This window comes from Cheilinus undulatus, linkage group 7, assembly GCF_018320785.1.
Source record: "Cheilinus undulatus linkage group 7, ASM1832078v1, whole genome shotgun sequence".
Lineage (NCBI taxonomy): Eukaryota > Metazoa > Chordata > Actinopteri > Labriformes > Labridae > Cheilinus > Cheilinus undulatus.
In genome coordinates, this window is record NC_054871.1 from 153396 (window position 1) to 171116 (window position 17721).

At 42.4% G+C, this 17721-nt stretch overlaps 1 protein-coding gene across 1 annotated transcript in view; it reads right to left on the reverse strand.

The window, feature by feature from the left end:
• Positions 1-17721, reverse strand: part of pik3r3b (phosphoinositide-3-kinase, regulatory subunit 3b (gamma)) — a 284418-nt gene that overhangs the window by 145098 nt on the left and 121599 nt on the right. Inside the window, exon 4 of the mRNA XM_041790986.1 lies at positions 122-253. Within this exon, the coding sequence (XP_041646920.1) occupies positions 122-253 (132 nt within the window). The remainder of the gene's footprint in view (positions 1-121; positions 254-17721) is intronic.

Genomic DNA, 17721 nt, shown 5'->3' on the forward strand with positions numbered 1-17721 from the left:
GCCCAGTGTGTTGCCCTGTGTATGAAATGTGCTTTATAAATAAAGTTTGATTAGATTTGATGTAGACCCTGTTTGTGGATCTGGTTCTTATTCTGGTCTACAGTGTTGTGGAGCAACCTACCTTGAGCAGTGTAGACCAGCTCAGTGTAGACCGCTGCAGGGATGATGGAGGCTGGAAGATCCTGCAGGAAACCTCTGAGAGTGTCCGTAAGAGAAACCACATCGTACTGGTCCAGGTCTACAGAGACTGGATCTGAGGGAACACAAGGAGAAAGAGGGATGGTCTAAGTCTTGGTAATGTTCTGGTTTTCCTGTTCATGGACCCGGTCTGCTGATGGGGACCCTGATGATGAGACGACCCTGAAAAAGAACCTAGATGGGTCTAGAGCTAAGATCAGGGTCTGATTGGAGTTTATTCAGATTTACTCAGAAGATTCCAGAAAAGTTCAGATGTTTATGAGAGAGCGAGCAGGGACGTGGACCAGAGGCTGCATCTGTAACCCTGAATTTCCATATAGAGCGTGCGCGCCGCGCACCAAAGCGCTGCAGGTTTGCTCCGACCGAAAGGCGAGCGACCTCGCCCACTGGAAACGAGTCTAGAGCGCAGCGCCACAGCACGCAGTGCTGATCATCAGGAAGAGATCACGGGAGAACTGGGAGTTCACCAGGACTAGCATGTCAACAGCGGACTATTTTACCTTTAGGGGTTAATCTATCATCCTTTCTGGTATAAGTCCATGGCATTATCGCTTCCTCCGTTGAGTGAATACATTAGGGAAGTTAAAAGGCTCATGTTTTCTTAAAGGATCTGTGGTTTTATGCAAAATTCTTTGGCTAAATATTCCCAGAAGTTAACTTTTCCTCGTCAAACGTGCCACTGTAGCTCTGTGACCCACTGACCTCTCGGTGACCCTTTGCTCTCGCTGCAGGACGAGACGTAACGTTGATAAATTGATGAGTTACGATCAGGAATCCATGCATTGTGTTTTATTTTGAAAGAACCGGATGTTCTACTGTTGTGACTTCCATGGTTGGTGCTTTCTGAATGACGGTGAATTTACGAGGTTTGCAGCGGCCAGCGCTGAAATAGACCTGCAGCGTATCTGAAACGAAGCGGAGCGGAGTGGCACTCCAGGCGCCGCTGCCTGTCCAGAGCGCCGGCCATGGAAATGCTCTGATAGACTAGAGAGGGAGCGAAGTGCTCTGCAGTTCAGTTTGCCGGCATTCCGCGGCGCGCTGCGGCACGTACGCAGTATATGGAAATTCGGGGTAAGAGGGAGACCACGGTGGTGAGGGCATCGCCGTGGTCATGGCGTCTCACAGTCAGCTGTTTGTTGGAGGTTGGATAATGTTCCTCTGATAAGAAAGAGCTGAACAGAAGAGAAAATGAACAAAGCACTCCATCTGAGGTGACAACCAATCACAGAGCTCGGACTGTCCTCCATCTTTAACCTTCCTCATCAGCTCTCTTTTCTTTTATCCACACGGCTGTTAGATTTCACGGATCTGTCCCTCTAAGTCCTGGATTAATCCAGGCCTCCACAAATCACCACGGCTCGCTGGAGCAGCAGTTAAAATCACTGGAACAGCCAGACCAGGACCAGGACCAGGAATCCTGCAGTGATCTGTCAGGGTAATCAGATCATTCCTACACCAGCAGACAGTTTGGAGTTACCATAGGACCCAGGACAAGGACCCAGGGCCAGGGGGACCAGAGTCATGAGAAGCAGGGCCCCAGGCCATGACTCTGGGGGCTACGGGTTAAAACTCTACCAAAAAGGAATAACAGGTGTTTTTTTTTTTTTCACCACCAGAATGGAGGCGTTACCAAGACCTGATTCACTGAGACCTGATTCACTGAGACCTGATTTCCTTTTATTTGAAGATGATGTCAATAAAACATTCCTTTCTCCCTTATAAGCTCCACGCCGTCATCCATCCACACTCATGGGCGTGTTTGGATGTGTGACCTCACTGCTCTGTAGAATGGACAGGATGTGAGCATGCTCTGTAGCATCCATGCCCTCCAAACAGATGTATGGGTCTACAGCAGAAAGTTAAGGCTCTCAAATTTTAGGACTGTGTGATGAGATCTGTGTGATTTACTAGCACCAGTAAATGAATCTGACTCATCACAGAAACAAAAGGCTGTCAGAGCCATGATGTCCAAACATCTCCAGTAAGAAGAATCTGATGATCTCAGTCACGATCAATAAGAACGGCATTTAAAACTGGGAGGAGACCTGGTTAACACATGAATATGAGCAGAATGAACACATGAATATGAGCAGAATGAACACATGAATATGAGCAGAATGAACACATGAATATGAGCAGTATGAACACATGAATATGAGCAGAATGAACACATGAATATGAGCAGAATGAACACATGAATATGAGTATGAACACATACATGAATGAGCATTAACATTAACACATGAATATGAGCAGAATGAACACATGAATATGAGCAGAATGAACACATGAATATGAGCAGAATGAACACATGAATATGAGCAGAATGATTACATGAATATGAGCAGTATGAACACATGAATATGAGCAGAATGAACACATGAATATGAGCAGAATGAACACATGAATATGAGCAGAATGAACACATGAATATGAGCAGTATGAACACATGAATATGAGCAGAATGAACACATGAATATGAGCAGAATGAACACATGAATATGAGCAGAATGAACACATGAATATGAGCAGAATGAACACATGAATATGAGCAGTATGAACACATGAATATGAGCAGAATGAACACATGAATATGAGCAGAATGAACACATGAATATGAGCAGAATGAACACATGAATATGAGCAGTATGAACACATGAATATGAGCAGAATGAACACATGAATATGAGCAGAATGAACACATGAATATGAGCAGAATGAACACATGAATATGAGCAGCATTAACACATGAATATGAGCAGAATGAACACATGAATATGAGCAGAATGAACACATGAATATGAGCAGAATGAACACATGAATATGAGCAGAATGATTACATGAATATGAGCAGTATGAACACATGAATATGAGCAGAATGAACACATGAATATGAGCAGAATGAACACATGAATATGAGCAGAATGAACACATGAATATGAGCAGCATTAACACATGAATATGAGCAGAATGAACACAATAATATGAGCAGAATGAACACATGAATATGAGCAGAATGAACACATGAATATGAGCAGAATGAACACATGAATATGAGCAGTATGAACACATGAATATGAGCAGAATGAACACATGAATATGAGCAGTATGAACACATGAATATGAGCAGAATGAACACATGAATATGAGCAGAATGAACACATGAATATGAGCAGAATGAACACATGAATATGAGCAGAATGAACACATGAATATGAGCAGAATGAACACATGAATATGAGCAGAATGATTACATGAATATGAGCAGTATGAACACATGAATATGAGCAGAATGAACACATGAATATGAGCAGAATGAACACATGAATATGAGCAGAATGAACACATGAATATGAGCAGCATTAACACATGAATATGAGCAGAATGAACACAATAATATGAGCAGAATGAACACATGAATATGAGCAGAATGAACACATGAATATGAGCAGAATGAACACATGAATATGAGCAGAATGAACACATGAATATGAGCAGAATGAACACATGAATATGAGCAGTATGAACACATGAATATGAGCAGAATGAACACATGAATATGAGCAGAATGAACACATGAATATGAGCAGAATGAACACATGAATATGAGCAGAATGAACACATGAATATGAGCAGAATGAACACATGAATATGAGCAGTATGAACACATGAATATGAGCAGAATGAACACATGAATATGAGCAGTATGAACACATGAATATGAGCAGAATGAACACATGAATATGAGCAGAATGAACACATGAATATGAGCAGCATTAACACATGAATATGAGCAGAATGAACACATGAATATGAGCAGCATTAACACATGAATATGAGCAGTATGAGCACATGAATGATGAGCAGTATGAGCACATGAATAATGAGCAGTATGAACACATGAATAATGAGCAGTATGAACACATGAATATGAGCAGAATGAACACATGAATATGAGCAGTATGAACACATGAATATGAGCAGAATGAACACATGAATATGAGCAGTATGAACACATGAATATGAGCAGTATGAACACATGAATATGAGCAGCATTAACACATGAATATGAGCAGAATGAACACATGAATATGAGCAGAATGAACACATGAATATGAGCAGCATTAACACATGAATATGAGCAGCATGAACACATGAATATGAGCAGCATGAACACATGAATATGAGCAGAATGAACACATGAATATGAGCAGTATGAACACATGAATATGAGCAGCATTAACACATGAATATGAGCAGAATGAACACATGAATATGAGCAGTATGAACACATGAATATGAGCAGAATGAACACATGAATATGAGCAGTATGAACACATGAATATGAGCAATATGAACACATGAATATGAGCAGTATGAACACATGAATATGAGCAGCATGAACACATGAATATGAGCAGCATGAACACATGAATATGAGCAGTATGAGCACATGAATGATGAGCAGTATGAACATATGAATATGAGCAGTATGAGCACATGAATAATGAGCAGTATGAACACATGAATAATGAGCAGTATGAGCACATGAATGATGAGCAGTATGAGCACATGAATGATGAGCAGTATGAACACATGAATATGAGCAGTATGAGCACATGAATAATGAGCAGTATGAACACATGAATAATGAGCAGTATGAGCACATGAATGATGAGCAGTATGAGCACATGAATGATGAGCAGTATGAACACATGAATATGAGCAGTATGAGCACATGAATAATGAGCAGTATGAGCGCATGAATGATGAGCAGTATAAACACATGAATATGAGCAGTATGAGCACATGAATAATGAGCAGTATGAGCACATGAATGATGAGCAGTATGAACACATGAATAATGAGTAGTATGAGCGCATGAATGATGAGCAGTATGAACACATGAATAATGAGCAGTATGAGCACATGAATGATGAGCAGTATGAACACATGAATAGTGAGCAGTATGAGCACATGAATGATGAGCAGTATGAACACATGAATAATGAGCAGTATGAACACATGAATATGAGCAGAATGAACACATGAATATGAGCAGTATGAACACATGAATATGAGCAGCATGGACACATGAATAATGAGCAATATGAACACATGAATATGAGCAGTATAAACACATGAATATGAGCAGAATGAACACATGAATATGAGCAGTATGAACACATGAATATGAGCAGAATGAACACATGAATATGAGCAGTATGAACACATGAATATGAGCAGCATGGACACATGAATAATTAGCAATATGAACACATGAATATGAGCAGTATAAACACATGAATATGAGCAGTATGAGCACATGAATGATGAGCAGTATGAACACATGAATAATGAGCAGTATGAACACATGAATATGAGCAGTATGAACACATGAATATGAGCAGTATGAGCACATGAATAATGAGCAGTATGAACACATGAATAATGAGCAGTATGAACACATGAATATGAGCAGTATGAACACATGAATATGAGCAGTATGAGCACATGAATATGAGCAGAATGAACACATGAATATGAGCAGTATGAACACATGAATATGAGCAGCATGAACACATGAATATGAGCAGTATGAACACATGAATATGAGCAGAATGAACACATGAATATGAGCAGAATGAACACATGAATATGAGCAGTATGAACACATGAATATGAGCAGCATGAACACATGAATATGAGCAGAATGAACACATGAATATGAGCAGAATGAACACATGAATATGAGCAGAATGAACACATGAATATGAGCAGTATGAACACATGAATAATGAGCAGTATGAGCACATGAATGATGAGCAGTATGAACACATGAATAATGAGCAGTATGAACACATGAATATGAGCAGTATGAGCACATGAATAATGAGCAGTATGAACACATGAATATGAGCAGTATGAGCACATGAATGATGAGCAGTATGAACACATGAATAATGAGCAGTATGAGCACATGAATGATGAGCAGTATGAACACATGAATAATGAGCAGTATGAACACATGAATATGAGCAGTATGAGCACATGAATAATGAGCAGTATGAGCACATGAATGATGAGCAGTATGAACACATGAATATGAGCAGTATGAGCACATGAATAATGAGCAGTATGAACACATGAATAATGAGCAGTAGGAGCACATGAATGATGAGCAGTATGAGCACATGAATGATGAGCAGTATGAACACATGAATATGAGCAGTATGAGCACATGAATGATGAGCAATATGAACACATGAATATGAGCAGTATGAGCACATGAATAATGAGCAGTATGAACACATGAATAATGAGCAGTAGGAGCACATGAATGATGAGCAGTATGAGCACATGAATGATGAGCAGTATGAACACATGAATAATGAGCAATATGAACACATGAATATGAGCAGTATGAGCACATGAATAATGAGCAGTAGGAGCACATGAATGATGAGCAGTATGAGCACATGAATAATGAGCAGTATGAACACATGAATATGAGCAGTATGAGCAGCATGAACACATGAATAATGAGCAATATGAACACATGAATATGAGCAGTATGAACACATGAATATGAGCAGAATGAACACATGAATATGAGCAGAATGACATATGAATATGAGCAGCATTAACACATGAATATGAGCAGAATGAACACATGAATATGAGCAGCATTAACACATGAATATGAGCAGAATGAACACATGAATATGAGCAGTATGAACACATGAATATGAGCAGCATGAACACATGAATATGAGCAGTATGAACACATGAATATGAGCAGTATGAGCACATGAATAATGAGCAGTATGAACACATGAATATGAGCAGTATGAGCACATGAATGATGAGCAGTATGAACACATGAATAATGAGCAGTATGAGCACATGAATGATGAGCAGTATGAGCACATGAATGATGAGCAGTATGAACACATGAATAATGAGCAGTATGAACACATGAATATGAGCAGTATGAGCACATGAATAATGAGCAGTATGAACACATGAATAATGAGCAGTAGGAGCACATGAATGATGAGCAGTATGAGCACATGAATGATGAGCAGTATGAACACATGAATATGAGCAGTATGAGCACATGAATGATGAGCAGTATGAACACATGAATAATGAGCAATATGAACACATGAATATGAGCAGTATGAGCACATGAATAATGAGCAGTATGAACACATGAATAATGAGCAGTATGAACACATGAATAATGAGCAGTAGGAGCACATGAATGATGAGCAGTATGAGCACATGAATGATGAGCAGTATGAACACATGAATAATGAGCAATATGAACACATGAATATGAGCAGTATGAGCACATGAATAATGAGCAGTAGGAGCACATGAATGATGAGCAGTATGAGCACATGAATAATGAGCAGTATGAACACATGAATATGAGCAGTATGAGCAGCATGAACACATGAATAATGAGCAATATGAACACATGAATATGAGCAGTATGAACACATGAATATGAGCAGAATGAACACATGAATATGAGCAGAATGACATATGAATATGAGCAGCATTAACACATGAATATGAGCAGAATGAACACATGAATATGAGCAGCATTAACACATGAATATGAGCAGAATGAACACATGAATATGAGCAGTATGAACACATGAATATGAGCAGCATGAACACATGAATATGAGCAGTATGAACACATGAATATGAGCAGAATGAACACATGAATATGAGCAGAATGAACACATGAATATGAGCAGTATGAACACATGAATATGAGCAGCATGAACACATGAATATGAGCAGAATGAACACATGAATATGAGCAGAATGAACACATGAATATGAGCAGAATGAACACATGAATATGAGCAGAATGAACACATGAATATGAGCAGTATGAACACATGAATAATGAGCAGTATGAGCACATGAATGATGAGCAGTATGAACACATGAATAATGAGCAGTATGAACACATGAATATGAGCAGTATGAGCACATGAATAATGAGCAGTATGAACACATGAATATGAGCAGTATGAGCACATGAATGATGAGCAGTATGAACACATGAATATGAGCAGTATGAGCACATGAATGATGAGCAGTATGAACACATGAATAATGAGCAATATGAACACATGAATATGAGCAGTATGAGCACATGAATAATGAGCAGTATGAACACATGAATAATGAGCAGTATGAACACATGAATAATGAGCAGTAGGAGCACATGAATGATGAGCAGTATGAACACATGAATGATGAGCAGTATGAGCACATGAATGATGAGCAGTATGAACACATGAATAATGAGCAATATGAACACATGAATATGAGCAGTATGAGCACATGAATAATGAGCAGTATGAACACATGAATAATGAGCAGTATGAACACATGAATAATGAGCAGTATGAGCACATGAATATGAGCAGTATGAGCACATGAATAATGAGCAGTATGAACACATGAATATGAGCAGTACGAGCACATGAATAATGAGCAGTATGAACACATGAATAATGAGCAGTATGAACACATGAATAATGAGCAGTATGAACACATGAATAATGAGCAGTATGAGCACATGAATGATGAGCAGTATGAGCACATGAATAATGAGCAGTATGAGCACATGAATGATGAGCAGTATGAACACATGAATATGAGCAGTATGAACACATGAAGGTCATCCCTGATGAAAATAAACGCTGACCTTTCTCTGTTGGGTCATTTCCTGTTGTCAGTGGTGACATGTTGGTAGAATGAAGATCCCGTCTCTAGGATGTGCTGATCTGACGGAGCGCTCTGGAGCTTTTAAAATCCTTTTTTTCTGAAAGGTCAACACTCGATGACACGTCACAACGGAGCCTGCTGCCTGTAACAACATGTGGCGTGGCGCGGCGTGCTGTGATGGTGCCATAAGGCTGCTAATGAGTCAGTGAGGAAAACGAGTCAGGACAGCCAGCCGATCAACAATCACACCTAGTGAACTTTCAGAGCTCATCCAAGTGAGCAGAAAGACTTCTGATCATCTCCAAGCATTGAAAGCATGATCAGCTGGTTAAAGGTTGAAAATAAACCCCGCCTCTGTTATCAGTCACGCTGTGGTTTTAGAGGGTCGTTACTGAAACATTACAGTAGTAAAAACATGACTTTAAATCTCCCTCCATCTACAGTCCATAATATCATCAACAGATTCAGAGAATCTGGAGAAATCTCTGAGAGCAAGGACAAGGCTGAAGGGGCCCTCAGGGGCCCTCAGGGGCCACGTTGTTAAAAACAGGCATGATCCTGCACTGAAATCACTGCACGGGCTCAGGAACATTCCAGAAATCATCGTCTGTCAACACAGTTGGCCGTGCCATCCACCAATGACAGTTAAAGCTGGATCATGGAGAGAAGAAGGATCCAGAAACACCGTGGTCCGTCTTCTCTGGACCAAAGCTCATTTAACATGGACTGAGGAAACATGGAAAACTGTTCTGTGGTCAGAGGAAACATGGAAAACTGTTCTGTGGTCAGAGGAAACATGGAAAACTGTTCTGTGGTCAGAGGAAACCTTGGATGCCGTGTCCTGTGGACTAAAGAGGATTTGGAGCATCCAGCTTGTTCTCCTGGCTCAGGTCTAAAGCCTGCGTCTGCTGGGATGGGGTGTGGTTAGTGCCTATGGCGTGGGCGGCTCTAACATCTGGAGAGCTTGCTTTTGAAGATGATGTCATCCTTTTCCATCCTCCAGGTCTGGATTTTCATTTCTGATTGAATAAATAAATACATTTTTGAATAAAAACATGGACGGAGAGAAACTGGCTCTCAAACAGGAGCCAGCTCCTGATGTTCACGGTCCTGGATCTCCTCCAGACCAGGTGAACCACCTCAGCCGTCGGGAAAATCCCTTTTCTATAAAGCTAGGGGGGTTACAGATCCAGCTGGGATGGGACTGCCTCAGGATCCCTCATCAACTAAACGCTGTCCCTCTGCAGAGAGATGACTGAGATCGGCCACCATGACCAAAGTCCAGATGAGTGAGAGAGGATGGACGGACGAAAACCATAAACCCTCATATTTAGGAGTCCCGTCTCTCCTTGGGTGGCGTGCTGTGGATCTGGTATGGTTATTACCGCCATAGTACTGGTTTAAAGTTTAAATCCAGGCCTGGCGACAGCCCTAGTTCAGTTGTAGTCAGAGTGTCACTGACCAGGCCTAGACCAGGTCTCCCTCACCGAGACGGGGCCTATAACAAAGCTGTCATCCAATCAGAGCGCCGTACCGTAGCTGATGGGTTTTTACAGAACTGAGCATCAAACTGGGGTCCAGCTTCTCTTTGGCCCCTAGACCTCAGCCCGGCCTGCTCCTCTCCCTCTGAAACCAGAACTTTAACCCTTACATACTGTTCATATCCTGGACCTTCACAGTATGGTCTGGGCCAGTTTTAACCCGGACCAAGAATCCCCTTGTAGCAAGTATTTCTACCAAATGTTTTACTACAAACCTATTCAGAATATTTAATAGCCTATGCCACTTCAAAAAATGAATGATTAATCCTTCATAAACGTTTCAAAGAGCAGGGAAAGTGTATTTTTTAAGTTTTACACCACTCGTTTTTGGTGAAAAATTCCTATTACTGAGTATAACGTCATGAAATATATGTAAGCAATACAAAATATAAAAGCCATAATGATTTGAATATATTTTATTGACCCTGAAAATTACATGAACATGCTGGAACTTTTGGACTTCATAATCTAACCACTGAACCCCGTCCTCACTGCTGTATCATGAGATATAAAGTGCTCACAGTGAACTAGTCTCTACATTCAAAGCAGAGGTGGGACTCTTTCCGCGTGTGGATCCTGCACCTTTGTTTCCCACATTTGCAGCAGCTTGTTTTACAGTCCTTTTTTTTTTTGCAGGGCAGAAGCTGCATCTCCTTCTCTTCTGTTCCCTCATGTTTGCTTCTTGATCAGGCTCAGACTGCTGCACTGTCCTTACCAATGCTGCCTGTTGGACTTCGGTCTTGCTGCCATGATGTCTGTCACTGACATGGCAGCTCATTCCTTTATAATGTCGTGACCCCCACCACCTCCCTCCCACCCAAACAGATTCCAATTTGTTACTTTGCACATTATTGTATTACATTGCAGGTGCAGGTGAAGCACCGTCTGACCTCTGGATGACTTCTGTCCCCTTTATGCGCCACATATGATCACTCCTATGTTGTTACTCTTCTGTTACTATTACTATTCTTTACTATTTCGATACTTGGGATTCCCCTGTCCTTCAAAGACCAGCAGGTGTCTGTCTCTGCAGGAACCTGGGCAAATGTTTTAGGAACACAGTTCTTGTGATAGCAGTGAGGTCCCCTTGAACCCTGTCACCTCTTCCACATATAAAATGCACACAAATATAACATGTACATTCTCACAGTTTCAAGTTTCCATAAAACTACAATTTTCCTTTATTTGACCCACACTGGTAGATCTAAAATCCATCTGAATAGATACAGGTTAAATTTGACTGTAACAGCCGCAGTGTGCAAAAATGTGTAGCACCTATACAAAAATATGAATTTATAAAATATTTTTATTTGTATGTATTTTGGGTCACTTCAGGAAAAGTCATCAAATTTCAGGCTAAAAGAATGACGTTTAGGGTATTTTTACTGCTGTCAAATGTCAAAACTGGTCAAATTTGACCTGAACTTTATGTAAGGGTTAAAACGCCTGTGGGCCTGAACTCGAGCTGAACCTCATTTAAAGTTGAACCAGACTTTCTTTTTCTCTGGTTCCAGAGTCACAAAGACACACAGTGCTCTCTGAGGAGTCTGTTAGCGAGACGAGAGTCAAAGACGTGAAAGTTAGAGTGACTTTCTTCCATCTTTAGAGGAAGAGGAGATGTTTACGGCTGATTTCATCCTCATATAGAGACATTACAGCCTCTGTTCAGGCAGCGCTGTGTACCAGAGCCAGCGTTAAAGCAGCGGGGAGGATATGACTTCATAGAAGTTCCATTTTCATAGCAGCGCTGTTGGTAACCACATTAAAGGTCCACAGCAGCATTAAAGGAATATTTCACATTAAAGCATCATAATGTTGGTGATAAATATGAGAGACTAAAGTGTTTAAGGGACCTGGGTGGGTTGATTATCAGCCATTCCATGTTTCTACTTTAGAACTGTGGAATTATCTTCCTATGGAAACGTCATTTCTTTGAAACAGAAAGATCCAGAAACTCTGTTTCAGCTCATCGACCAATCAGGATCAGCCTGACAAAAAAACCCTGGATCTGGATTTTAAAAAAACCCCAAACATTAATGCATGCTCATGTAATCTTCGGAGCAACAATCATGGCGGCAGTGGTACTTCACTGTGATGGTGAATCATGGCGGCAGTGGTCCTTCACTGTGATGGTGAATCATGGCGGCAGTGGTCCTTCACTGTGATGGTGAATCATGGCGGCAGTGGTCCTTCACTGTGATGGTGAATCATGGCGGCAGTGGTCCTTCACTGTGATGGTGAATCACGGCGGCAGTGGTCCTTCACTGTGATGCACAATCATGGCGGCAGTGGTCCGTCACTGTGATGGTGAATCATGGCGGCAGTGGTCCTTCACTGTGATGGTGAATCATGGCGGCAGTGGTCCTTCACTGTGATGCACAATCATGGCGGCAGTGGTCCGTCACTGTGATGGTGAATCATGGCGGCAGTGGTCCTTCACTGTGATGCACAATCATGGCGGCAGTGGTCCGTCACTGTGATGGTGAATCATGGCGGCAGTGGTCCTTCACTGTGATGGCGAATCAGCTCATTCAGGCGCCAACGGCAGGAGAACATTTCCCCAACCATCCTCTGCAATGACGCTTCTTTCTCAACGATGATCCACCAGCCAGAGGGCGGGGTTGGTGAGTCTGGTGAGTGTTGTACTCAGCAGCAGAGACCTCTGACATCATCTTCAGAGGCAAGGATCGAATGTTTAATAAACTCAAAAGGATGACATCTTCAACACATGCATTCATACGTAATCGCTCTATGTAGCTTGCCACCAAACGAAGGTGTCGTTGACCAACGACAGCTTTAGAATTTCATCCATGAAATGACAACAGTGATTTACTGACTAGAACATACACATCATCAAGACGAGCGTTTCTGAGAAGACTCCTCATTGATGTCTTGGGGAAAGTTTTAGGTTATCCTGATCTTTTTGTTTTGGGATCATCTTGGGACAGTTTTGAAGAGGCCGGTTTTAAATATCGGCCCCTCGTGCTCTGGTCAGCATGTTGGCGAGAGAGAGAGGAGCAAACAGGACTGAGACGGATTTAGTAACGGTGAGGAACGACAGGAATGGGAGGAAAACAGCGCCCTAAACATTCATTCCTCTCTGACCACGGAGGGTTGAGGGCGTGTGGCATTAACCCGGTCTGAACCGTCTGAACCTCCTGACTAAACTCACATAGGTCCCACTGTGACAGAGGTTACTGCTGCTGTTTGTCAGTGCATATTTGTATGTGTGAACTCCCTCACCTCGCCGCCTACCCGCCGTCTTTGGCGTTCTGCTCACAGTGATATCACAACAACAAGTCGCAGACATGCAACAGGAGGAAGGATGAAGGGAGAGGAAATGGAGTGACAGAAGAAAGAGCAGCGAGCAGCAGAGACGGGTTCATCCAGAGGCCGCCGTTTAATAATAGTAGAGAGAGAATCGGCATTAAAGGATGAAAACCAACACGATCCGTCTGTCTCAATGAATCCAAATACCTTCTGTTTCATTTTTCATTTTAAACCCACATCAGATGAAAAGGCGGCTAATCTCAGCAGGGAGAAGTCTTTCATTTGACGGGTAAAGCAGACAGCGAGAGTTCGAGCAGAGTTCATCGCCACGCTGACTCAGGACGCAAACATGACAATATATACGTATAAACATACGCCAAAGCGTACCTGTATGTTTACCTGTAAACATCTATATATATATATATATATATATATATATATACACACACACACAGGTACGTCAGAGTGTATATGGGTATGTACAGGAACCAGACCATCAGACCCCCAGACCATTAGATCCTCAGACCTTCAGAGCCTTAGACCTTCAGAGCCTTAGACCCTCAGAGCCTTAGACCCTCAGAGCTGCCCTGCTGACCCTGTAGAAAGGATCAAATCAGCCACAGCCGTTCTGATTGGCTGAAGCCCTCATTGTTTTTATTAGTAACGATGGCAAACATTCTCCTCAGGGGTTCATTTTAGATCAAAATCTAACGACTACTTCTACCACTAAAACCTGGGATGCATCCAGTCCAGATGCAGATCTCCTCCAACGGGTCTAAGATGACCATGAGGAGGATCTTCACTGATAAAACCAGACCAGGTCTGTTAGGAGCTCTCTGCTACAGAGGGAGGGGAACCAGAGACAGTCCAGAGCTTTGGTGGAGCAGATGGGGGAGCCACAGGTACCTGAGCAGTCAGTAAGCTACAGAGGAACATATGGTCCAGAGGGGGCGGAGTCAGAGACTACAGCGAGGAGAGGAGATGGAAAAAGAACTGTGTGTGGCGGTTATCAAAGCTCTGACATGAAACCAGTAAAACTGTGGTATAGACGACAGACGGGCACCATGAGAGATGGCACCTTCAACAGGAGAAGAGCCGAGGGGGAGGGAGACGAGGTAAAGAAGAAGGAGGAAGAGGAGGCAGAGAAGAAGGAAGAAGAGCAGCAGTAGCCTGGCCTCACAGTTAGAGTTGATTTAACCAAGTATTGTCATAAACGTCTCTATTTTTCTAAAAGTGTCAATCTCTGTGCCCTCTGTAAAGTCAAAGCTGATTGGCTAACCCAGAGAGACTCTGCAGCAGAGCCTTCACCATGGAGAAAAACTGCACTATAAAGTTAATGGTCTAATGTATGAAGAGTGTTATGTCATTTTATTCCTTGTTTTTTTTTAAGTGTTAGGAGGGTTTGAGTTTGATAAAAGCATCTGATGCAAATGCTGTGAAATCAACAAAAAAATGTTAAAAATTGGCATCAAAATAATTGTGATTATGACTCTAACACTAATGAAACAGGCCTGCCATAGAAACACTTCAGACACATCACTCAAACAGCTCTCAGGTGTTTAACTCTTTACTCTCAGAATCAGGATGAGTCTGCTCAGACTGTCAGAGGAAGGATGTGCTGAAAACATGAGCAAGCAGATCATTGAATCCTACACCAGGATGAAAATGTCCCTGTAAACGTGAACCAATCAGAGGGTTTACATGGACCAATCAGAGGGTTTACATGAACCAATCAGAGGGTTTACATGGACCAATCAGAGGGTTTACATGGACCAATCAGAGGGTTTACATGAACCAATCAGAGGGTTTACATGGACCAATCAGAGGGTTTACACTCTGATTGGGTCATGTAAATGCTCTGGGTCATGTAAACGCTCTGGGTCATGTAAACACTCTGGGTCATGTCAATGCTCACGGTCATGTAAACACTCTGGGTCATGTAAATGCTCTAGGTCATGTCAATGCTCTGGGTCATGTAAACACTCTGGGTCATGTCAATGCTCTGGGTCATGTCAATGCTCTGGGTCATGTCAATGCTCTGGGTCATGTAAACGCTCTGGGTCATGTAAACACTCTAGGTCATGTCAATGCTCACGGTCATGTAAACACTCTGGGTCATGTAAATGCTCTAGGTCATGTCAATGCTCTGGGTCATGTAAACACTCTGGGTCATGTCAATGCTCTGGGTCATGTCAATGCTCTGGGTCATGTCAATGCTCTGGGTCATGTAAACACTCTGGGTCATGTAAACGCTCTGGGTCATGTAAATGCTCTGGGTCATGTCAATGCTCTGGGTCATGTAAACACTCTGGGTCATGTAAACGCTCTGGGTCATGTAAATGCTCTGGGTCATGTCAATGCTCTGGGTCATGTCAATGCTCTGGGTCATGTAAATGCTCTGGGTCATGTAAACGCTCTGGGTCATGTAAACGCTCTTGGTCATGTCGATGCTCTGGGTCATGTAAACGCTCTGATAGTTTCCTCCTAGCCTGGTTCTGCTTCAGCCTCTGCATGTTTGTGTGACTGCCCTCCCTCTTCTCTCAGCTGACTGTTAAAAACGCTGCCTTCTAATAGGTTATTGACGTCTACCACAGGAAGATGATGACATCATCTCTGACCAATAGCAGGGCAGAGACTGACGGGCAGATGGAGGGAGGGATGGGGAAGATGGAGGAATGGAGATGGAGGCGAGAAGGATGGAGAGACAGAGTGGAGGAGCATTTTTAATTTGTGTTTTGCTGATGTCAGCGTTCCTGTCGGTGAGGGAGCGAGGGGCGGGACTGTCCCGATGATGAATGAGTAAATAAAAGAGGGAAGTAGAGAGGTGGGAAGGAGGAAGGAGAAGGGAGAGATAGAGGAGTTTATAAAAGAGCAGCAGGGAAATCAGCAGCGAGGCTGAAGGGTCGTTAGCCAATCAGGTGGGAGAGAGAGAGAGGTGACATCTCCATCTTAGAGCAGACACCACCAGAACACGTTTGTTTATGAATTTATGAGAATTAGTTTTTACTGAAGGATGATTTCTGATAACGCAGAAGCTGCTAGAACAATGTTGCTGCAGGATCTGAACCTTTAAGGGTCCAGGGATCCAGTCTGAGATCTGACCCTGTCAGAGTCCAAAGATGATCTGGTCTAAGCCAATGTGACTCATCATTTCCAGAACACAGACGGTCCTCTCTCTGCGGGAGCTCACACTGAGCATGTGTGTGCCAGTGTGCTCATTGGCTCATGAACGCGTTCATGTGACTGGAGTCCAGATTCTAACTGGGTCAGTGAGAACAAACAGACCCTCAGCCCACTGACACAGAGACACACAGACCCAGCAGTCACCACGGTTACCGCCTCATTTAGGACTCATTTAGAGAAAAGCTACGGACTGATGAAAAGAGGATGCATGACCACTGGATGATATTTACAATAATCTGTGCACAGGCGCTGGTAGCGGCTACCCTCATGCAGGCCAGGTTCTGTTCCACCAGACCCACAAATCCACATCTGAACATCTGGAAACAGATCCATGCATCTGAACCTTCACTACCCACAGACTCACAGCTGTCAGCTTACATTTGGTTACATTTGCTGTGTAGCTCTATTTACACCTATAAGAGGAGGATAAATCTGTCTGTAGGCCGTGTAACTCGTCTTTAATCCAGTAATGTTCAACTTTATTTTGCCTAAGGTACAACTATGTCCATGCAAAACAGCCTCTAAATGATGGAATAATTCACACCCCCTAACTAAACAGTCAGGCTGTCAGATCTCTCTGTAGTGACCTGATTTGACCTGAACATCCACAGGTGTCTGAAAATGTCTGAACAGTCCACCTGATCTCACAGATCCATCACCTCAAAGGTGTGAACCGTTCTGATTCTCATACAGGCAGAAAATCAGGCAGTGGGCCGACACTCAGATATGTGTGGAAACGGCAGAACTAAGCTAAATAAGGCAAGCTGTC